The following is a 9,794-nucleotide window of genomic DNA, read 5'->3' on the forward strand; positions in this document are numbered from 1 at the left end:
ATAAGTAAGACCTTGAAAATAACAAAAAGTGATGTATATTATTAAGTTAAAAAAAAAATTCGTATAAAAAATTTTTGTGTTTAAAATAATATGCAAAACGAATCAAATTAAGAAGGAAATAAATATAAATTATATTAGATAAAAATACATAAAAAACAACTAAGGAACAGTGTGGTTTTTGCTTATTTGATTGAATTTTTCGTTGCGCATTGTATCAGCCGTATAGTAGAGTTTGTGGAAAGCGTATGTCTCTTATGAGTGTTTGCTACAACCAATCGGCCTTTATGCACTTAGCACGAGTCGAAATGTATTATTCGCAATGTATACGGTAATTTGTTTGTGTACTTTGCCAACGTCAAGCAGTAATTTCTAGGAACATAAAACTGTACGTTTGACCTTTGCAATGTTTAACCAATCGCCGTATTTATGGAAAACATGTCACACAAGAATTATTCAGTTATATTAGATAACAGTTTGCAGCAGTGGGTGAGACTATACAAATAGCGTTTGCAAAAACGCATTTTCTAATTCGAATTGAACCCAACGGCCAAGAGCTTAAAGTTAAATTTAAAAAAAAAAACAGACGTACCAACTATCATAGAAATTGGTATTAGACGCACATTTAGAGAATTTAAGACTGTCCTTATTACGTTACGAGTTCTTTGTAATGGGCATGTGCAGATTGATTCATTACCAGTAAATCAGCCCATCAGTGTAATACGACAAATTGACTGCTCGTATCAACAAAAGCGGAGAAAAATAAGTCGAGATTTTACATAAATCTGGTCGCCCATAATGGGTTTGCGTTCTTTTTATTTTGATCGTTCTAATTATGCACTGGAATTTACGAGGATTGGAAAACTTTTAATGAATTATATATTGCAAATTTTATAATAAAGAATCATTGGCAGCTAACAGAAAGCGATAGATAATCGCTCTTTATGTGAATTTGACTTTCTTTAGGCAGTAACAGACAATTGAAAATTTTATTTTTTAAACTATTCTGCAGCGTACGAGAAATATGACGCTTTTCTTTTTTTACGCTTGACCGATCACGTACCGCGTATCACTACATATGTTGTGTGATTGAAAAACTTAATATCAGCGTGTCTTAAGACGTTAATTAGGTGAGATTGATACAACCTTGAAACTTTGAATTTTCATTATTCGAGCATCCATAACTAAGGACGTACTAATATGTGCAATAAGGTGTAAGTAGAAGTTAATTTCTAGCTACTTCATTTCGGTTATTTGAATATAGAATATATAGTACAGTACATAACAATATCTTAAATTTTTTAAATGCAAAGGTCAAACCTCAAACAAACGAACGTTATCAAAAAAGAAATCTACAACCAACCGCTAGAGGCTGGTTTAGCGTTGGCACCACTGGCTGACCCGGGCCAATGAGCTAAAGATTCCAGTGAAACATGATTTGTGCCGGCGTTGATGGAACTTAAAGCTGAGTCCTTAGCCAATGTCAAGTGATGAGCAGCACCGGCATTATGATTGCGGGAAAATTGTCCCAATTTTGAAGCTTCCAATTCGGTTTTCTGTATTTCAGCAGCTGCAGCGTGAGCTGAACGCTGCAAGGCCGAGGCAGCCTCGGCCTCACGAGAAGCAGCTATGCGCTGCTGATGGGATACGGTTGCCTTTGCTGCGGCCAACCGTTGTTGAGCTAAGACTACAGCTTGCGCAGCAGCTGACGCCTCAGAGCGCTGTATAGCGGCAGCTGCTTCTGATTTCTGGGTAAGTATGGCAGCAGCCGCTTCCTTTTCCATTGCTAAGCGTTGCTGCTGCAAAACGTTCTCTTTGGCCGCCTGCATTTGCTGTTGAGCGATAAGGACATTAGCTGAAGCCTGTTTAGCGGCTGCTATTGCATTGGCCACTTCATTCGGTGACGGGCCAGATATAAAGCGATGTGAACTTAAGAGAAAATTTTAAGTAGCGCATACTGTTTTATTTAATGTAATATTTATCGTTACCTCCAAGAATTCCACGGATTAGCAGTGGACGGTAACGCAGCCAGCTTAATACCGGCGACACCGAAATTACCTACCCATGGAGCGGTATCACCTACTAAAGTTTCCAAACTGCGTTTAAGTACAGCTTTATTATTGTCTTCATGGTCTTTAACATTCAAATCCTGAGTCTGAGTTTGCGCATGAGACAAGGCGCCCAAAGTTAGCAAAAGGTAAATACCCTATAAAAAAAAATTTTCAATTAAGGCAAAGAAAATTTTGCGTCCAGTTTTACCATAAATTTAGCCATTTGAACGTTGTTGTGCCTTATAAAGATTTTCGTTTTTAAAGAAAAACTAATGCTTTCCTCTCGAAAGTTGTTTCTCGTCTGTTATCTTTACAATCAAAACATATTATATTTATATTAAAAATTTATTTATTATTGAATTCTATTTAAAAACCTTTTACTTCCATTAAACCTTTTACCAGATGTTCATCATTTAAGTCAAATGAATTGAAAAAATAAAACTTTTACTTACTAGCTTCAGCTTCAGGGTGTTACGCAATAAAATATAAAGCACGAAAACACAAATTATCTTGAGCTTTGGTCGCATTACTTGATACCGAATCACATATTTTCGTTGTTTTCTAAAGAAGATATTTCTCATTTGACCACGACGAACACAAACGTCTCCCTTAACGAAGATCTTCGTAGTAATTGCTTTGAAAGGAATAGCCAAGAATAACCATTCTAGTCAAGTTAATTCCATTAAGACATCTTTCAGCGTCTGCCGCTGAGTTCAGTTAAAACTCGTTTGATGTTAATAGCAATAGTGGAACTGACTAAGCCATCTTATGCCTATGATAGAATTCACGCAGGAAGTTTCTAAAGACTATGTGATAATTATCACTCATTTACAGGAACTTTAGATGTGCTAGTCCTACTTTGTTTGAAATAAATGAAAGCGTTGTGCAAAATTGGAAACTGTGTACAAGTTCTATAATGTTCCTATGCGAATAAGACACACATCTCCAAGGAAAGAATGACCGATTTTTCCGAGTTTTTAATAATAATCCGAGTTTATCGATCGCGTACCATGTTTTGCATTAAACGGTAATTTTTGGAAAAAGTTGGAAAAACTAACAGGATGTAATCTTAAAAAGAGTATGCATCATGCTAAATTTTGTCAAAGGAATCGAACAATTAAAATGTCGACCTTAATTAATATAGCATGTATTTAAATGATTCGTTATTTGCAACAAACTGCGTAGCGGATTTTAGCTGACATGTTTTGCAGTAAGTATTCAAAAGGAAAACCCTTTTAAATTGCTCACGTATTATTAAAAATTGTAGCATTAAAAATTTCACATCAATCTTTCAAATACTGGAGCAGACAAATGTAGAGCCTTCCGCCAACTATTGTTGTATGCTTTGAATTTAACTTTAAACCAATACTTACAAGCTACAATTATCAAAAAACAAGAAAAAATAATTTCCTATTATAATAATCATTGAAGCTGCAATCATTGGCCTCTTTTCTTATTGATAAATGGATGGTTCAGTTGCCAAATCGGTTAACTCCATTTTTGGGATTTTTTTAAATTTTAATATCAAAGCACTCCATTAAGTCCTAACTGTACATATTCAAAACGAATTTCTCTAATAAAAAGTATTAACACCACTAAATGACAAAATCGTTTTGGCCACTGAATAATAAATAATTTTTGTCAGACGCCAATCTGATTAACTCGATACTGGAATGTATTTATATCATAATAAAAATCTATTTTCCCGCTCCTACGAAGACATCTGTAAGTTGTTCGGTTAATTTCATTATTCCCGTTAGACGGGAGCTGTTATCGCTCACACGAACTAAATACGAGAAAGATAAATTAATTGTATTCGAACTGCCACAAGTGAAGATGCTTATAAATTTCAATTTTATTGTGAATTTAAATTAATCTGCCATGTTGATGTCGTCAGAAGTGCAATAAAAAAATCATTTCGGATGAAAGAAACGCTGCCGTGGAGGCATTTTATCAGTTAGAGTCTCAAGTTGAGCAAAATATTTTTTTAAGAGGGTGCATTAAAGCCAAAGAAATAAAAAGCAGGCTTCGGACGCCGGAATAACACTAAAACTCCGAGATCTTGTTCTTTCACGTATTATTTTCGAAGATTCGGAAAAGATATTTCGTTTTGCAAAAAATATTGTAACAATACCTATCAGATAAGCAACGGGCGACTACACGACTGCTGCTGTAAGGAACAAGTTTCATAGTTGATTGACCATCGTGGTCGCCATGTTCCAGGTAACAAAATTGATCACACATATGATATAAAACATATAAACTCATTCTCCGCATAAACAAGCCACTACACAAGAGCTTATAATCCAAGGAGAAAATATTTAAGTCCGGCCTTAAATATTAAGAAAATGTACGATCTCTACATCGCGCAATGTACACAAGAAAATATAGAACCAGTGCTTTCCGTAACGATATGTTTAAATAGCGACATTTTCCGTAATAAAAGAATGAATTATTCTTTGAATTAAATACTGAATTTGAATTAATTATTTTTTTTTTTCAGTTGCCAAATCGATTAACTCCACCAATCACGAAAAAATTGTAGTAATAATAACTATTTACTCCAAGTGCATTCCATCTTATACTTTCTATATGTCGTCAAATCAAATGGGCGTTTGCAATAATACAGTCTACGTCGTATTTTTAAATTTTTAATTTGAAAAGAGTTTTAAAAAACAACCTATAATATTTTATCATTTTTCTCAACTTCTTGTTTTATGGAGTTAATCGTTTTGGCAACTGAAGCATCCAAATAGAACTATGGCTCTAATGCGGTAGATGGAAATGAAAGTCCATGGATTATCGTTTGTTTTGCTTTAGCAATTTTTAGAGTATAATATAAACAATAAGTAATGCATTAATAAGTGTATTACAATATAGTACGGGTTAGTTATTTATTAATAAAGTAATTAAAGTAAAGTAATTAAAAATTAAAAGAAAAAGGTATTTTATTTGAATTCTTAAGAAGAACTCACTATGAAAATCGTTTCCTAGTCGCGCACTTGAATTTAACGTCGACAATAATACGTAAGGGACAGTTTCAACTAATTAATCGCCATTAATTCAGTTTCTGAAATTTATAAAAGTTCTCTAAGCGTTATTTTATATCTGAACAATGTTACTATCAGGGCTTTATTACTCGACTCCTTGTTGTGCTTGTCAATAGTTTTGAAAGCCGGATTTTAAAGAATCCTTCCTTGTTCCTTGTTTGCTGACAACCATTGCAATCGATAGAGTCATTTTTTAGCATGATCTTTAGCATACAGACAGATGCTGCCGTTACTTCCGCCGTAACAATAGCAGTTGATAACTATACCTGTCATGTTTGGAGTAACGCAAAGGTTGAGGTTAAGAAAGCCGAACAGCGCTATTCTGATCTCAAGATTGGTCAATCACGATGACCCCCTCTTGTAGCATTTACCACGTCTGCAGTCAAACAACTAAGAATTTCAAAACAACTTATTGTGTTTTTGAATCCACGAATGAGTAATTTTAGGATTTCATAGTTATTCATTTACATGTGAAAACAGTACACAGTACAAATTTTTCCAGAAAATAACGATTATCGTGCAATCGTACAATATGAGGCATATTAAGGCCACATAGGCAGTGTTGTAAATATACTGAATACTGAATGTATCCGGATGATTAAGCGGATGATTATCCATAAAGAGATTGTCCTTAGTCCAAGCTACTGGATGTTTTTTTATAGTTTGCGGCGGGCTGTAAATAGCGTTTTCTTACTTTTTGCATATCCATTATTTAAGTAAACAGCTACATGGACACGTCCGGTCTAAAAGTGGAAACATACGGATAAGTACAAAAGCGAGCATTGCGGTTAAAGAACAGCGAGGCGCAGCAGTATGTTAAGCGATTATGGAAAGCTCAGGACGACTAAATGGGAACGTTGAGAAAGCTGAATAGTCCTTTCAATGGACTTAACTGGTAGATAAATCTATTTTATCTGGGCGGAAATATTGCGCGGGATATACTACTTACAAACACATCACAGCTCACATTACGTCGAAGGTCTTCTTCGTATACCATCGACGGTTTCCAGGCAACACCTGCAAGCCCTGGTTCTTACCTGCAGATTATGCTCTAATTTTGGCACGGATATCGCTTTATAGTCATCATCGCTTCAAAAGACTCTAGATACTTGACTGGACTTTTTGAAATTTTAAACGCATGCTTCGTCAAACGAATGTGCTTTTATATTCTCATGCCCAGAACATTGCGGGTTCTTCTTCAGCGTAGGGGAAGAGATACTCATCACTTCTTCTGTTTCATAGGAGGCAACACCGCGATTCATTGTAGTTTAGCTTATTTGCCTAATATCGTCTAGACATTTTCTAAATGTGTCATTTATGATGCAACATTTATTTTGCATCTCGGTTGAAGGAGAACGAGTGGCACAAGATGCTATCGTTTACAAATACATAAATCGAATTTTCTGTTGTGCACGCACATATTTCAAAGCAGCGGTACCGTATAATTTTATTAGCGATTTGCTTTTTGTGATATAGCGATTTTTTTTTGTTTTTAACGACCCCGCCCTCCTCCTCTCTAGGGAGTGGACCATTTCTGCTTAACTTATGGACCGAATGGGTTCTCAAGTGTCAGTTGCAACGTCGTTCAGCAAATCGCCAACATGGATTGATAGAGCATTTCGTTACAGAGCGTTCAAATATTTAACAATGTCCAAGTTAGTGATAAGAGCACTCACCCTAAAGCCAATTAATTTATAATTCTCATTATATTGCCGCCACAATCTCCGAATGCTGTTGCTACTATAGTTTATTGTGTAGCGATTTGTATTAAGTATTCGAAAATGCCTTGGCAATCGGTGCGATATGCCATTCAGAGAGCTATGAATAAAAGATGCATTTAGCATTATTCCTCTGTTTTCTAGAGTGGTTAACTTAATTAGCACTGAATGATTTCTAAATGGCGGAAGACGGATATTAAGATTTCAGAGCAGACTGTACAAGCAGAGCAATAGAAACCGTTTTCCACTCAAGTTGTTTACAGCGAAAATTATATTCTCGCTCCCAGATAATTGGGCCATACAGCAAACGGCTGTATAATGTGTGTAAGGCTCATAAATTCTTTTGTCCAATATGCCTGTGTCTTATTCGTAATAACGTTTATATGTCGATTGCAGCATGGCTTTCGACAGAATAAAACTTCGAAACAGTAATTTGCGCATTAATGATTTTATAAGATGTCTTGAACATCTCGCGTAAAAAATTACGTCTTAGATTTGTTAATATCTGCGTCCACTACATTAGCATAGCAGAATTTGTAAAAAGTGTTGCGCTCCTCCTGAAGATAAATGTGAGTTTAACTGAGCGTACAATAAAACCTGAAAATGTTTTATGTCATTTGCAAAGTCAATTGTAAACATGACAAAGAAAATAAGACCGTCATAACTAGCTTCAGCAGCTGTAGAATATACTATGATTTCTCTGGAGAATTCATTATTAAAGAGTACTCGTTGAGTATGCTGGGCTAGGTAAGGACGCAACCGTTTTACGAAATGTTTGTGAAAACCTACGACTTCTCTTTTCTTTAGAAGCATATAGTTATCGAAAGCCTTGCCGAAGTCAGTATATATTATATCTTTTTGTTTCCGATCATTAAAAACGTCGTTAGTTACCGTAACGAGTTCAGTTCTGGATTTAGGGCTCAATACAATCAATATCTTCACCCCGGTATTTCAGAGAATTAATACTAGTTTGCAACGACATCGCTCCAGCGGCTCTCCAAGCGGCTATCCAAGCGGCTATCAAATCTAGCATCTACATCAATAATGCCGACGATGCCAAGCGCGTCTTCAAATTTTATGCAATGCTCGGGCAATTCACAAACGTGTTTCATCGGAGCTTCATATCAGAGACCAATTGGGAGAAGCTCCAAGATAATCGCAAGCTGTCACGGATTATTTGGACGAAACTTTTGCAGCGGACCTCCTAGCAGCTGACATGCGGATAACCATCCGAAACTTCGTCCGTATAATGAACGAGCTGATGATAATTCCAGGGTAACCCAGAACCTTCTCGAATTCTTCTTTACAAAGATAGCGACCAACAAACGGAAAAGAAACAGGTCAGCGCAGAAGATTTTAAAACTGACCAACGGACTAACAAGCATACAGATTTCAAAATATGCAAACGGATTCGCAATGAACGACGACTACCTGCTAATGAGAAAAATGAGTTATAAAATTGAATCCGAGCCCGAAAAAGAGCTCACACCATTCGTCCTCGATGGGCAAGTATTCGAGGATCTAGTCACAGGTCAGCCCAGCAACAAAGAAGAGAGCTGCCTGCGGCTGCTCACAGGATGCGGGATCGCGCGCTACATCCGTGAGCAGCTGAATTGCCACCATTGCTTAAGGGGCCTGACTGAAGAGGAAGACGATGTTTGCGAGGAAGTGGACGGCGAACGACAAAGTAGGGAAGGACGCAAGACACTTTCTCCCCAGCTCAACATACTTAGAGACAGGGTTGCTAACACCAGAGGTGAACGAGGCGTTCGATACAGCCCACGATATATTTCAGGCAGCAATGGACAAGCACATGTTGGACATAGGCAAGCGCGTGCAGGCAACTGCGGTGGCGCGGCTTGCCTTCTTCAGAGATAACGGATTCTGCACCAGCGAAAGTAGCCACCCCTTGTGTATATACTGTAAATGCTCTTATCGGGTAACATTTGGAGAGAGCCCATAGACATTAACGTTTCGTCATTCTAAGATAAATATATTATTCTATATTTCAATATCTAACCTTTACTAATTAACTTTCTTCTTCTATCGTGTAGGAAACAGTGTTATTACTATAGATGCTGTTATTGTTGATGTAATGATTATCGTTATTTTTTTACTTAATGTTGCTATTCCTGTTTTGGATGTTGTTGACGCTATAATTTTCTTGTTGTTAATACTAATGATGTTATTATTCTCGTGGTTTTACGTAAAAGAAAACTAGGCAAGCTTTTTTTAGGTATGTAGCAATTTAGCTGTTAATGGTACCGGTTTCACATTCTATTCCACTTCATTGCTGCCAACGTCTCTGATGTTTCTCAGTTCGATTCTCTATTTCGTGGCCAACATCGGATTTTATTTGAAAAAACACTTTATCATGTTGTTCTGCCTTCCAGTTTCAACCCAGTATAGCCTGGTTGCTAGCATAATATTTTGGATTGGGCTTTGAATTATTATAGACTGCCTTTTTTTATCAACCTAACGTTACAGCACGGTCTTCCCTTGATAAGCGTAAAGCTTCTCTCCAAATTCGTTAGTTACAACAAATGCCAGGGATTCATCTTCAGATCAAACATACCAAGTTTATGTCTCAATATTCTCGTATCCTGGAGTATTACAGACAGGATATTGTTTAGATAGTGTAGGTTATAATCCAACATTATGTGACAATATCTAATTACATGTTAGACACGATATCTCTGCTCTACTGTCTGTTCCTCTGCATTTGTATCTCTTATATTTATTAATCATAACAAGTAAGAGAAATCTTGCATAGCTGTTTGTCACTGAATCGAAACACGCTATTTTTACTCTAAATTCTTTTATTTTTCATTTTTTACCTTCTCTCATAGGTAATAGTGAATATAAGTAATACCTTAAAAATTATACATTCTTAAGCATTGTTAAGCATAAATAAAAAGTATTTTTGATAACTTGTTACTAGAGAATCTTTGTTTTATTTAGTATTATAAGTGAAAAGT

At 36.1% G+C, this 9,794-nt stretch overlaps 1 protein-coding gene across 1 annotated transcript; it reads right to left on the reverse strand.

Moving 5' to 3' along the window:
* Positions 1–1,349: 1,349 nt before the first annotated feature.
* LOC119642631 lies at positions 1,350–2,271 on the reverse strand. Its single transcript, XM_038041824.1, has 3 exons — positions 2,257–2,271; positions 1,986–2,203; positions 1,350–1,926 (listed from the first exon to the last, which is right to left on the reverse strand). Exons 1-3 carry the CDS (start codon positions 2,269–2,271, stop codon positions 1,350–1,352), a joined length of 810 nt encoding a protein of 269 aa, XP_037897752.1.
* Positions 2,272–9,794: the final 7,523 nt, after the last annotated feature.

This window comes from Glossina fuscipes, unplaced genomic scaffold (genome assembly GCF_014805625.2).
Source record: "Glossina fuscipes isolate IAEA_lab_2018 unplaced genomic scaffold, Yale_Gfus_2 238, whole genome shotgun sequence".
NCBI lineage: Eukaryota > Metazoa > Arthropoda > Insecta > Diptera > Glossinidae > Glossina > Glossina fuscipes.

Bases quoted from the DNA above. Each gene is read 5' to 3' on its own strand.
- LOC119642631 (XM_038041824.1), bottom strand. The intron at 1,927-1,985 runs GTAACGATAAAT...TTTTCTCTTAAG, and splicing joins AATCCGTGGAATTCTTGGAG to TTCACATCGCTTTATATCTG.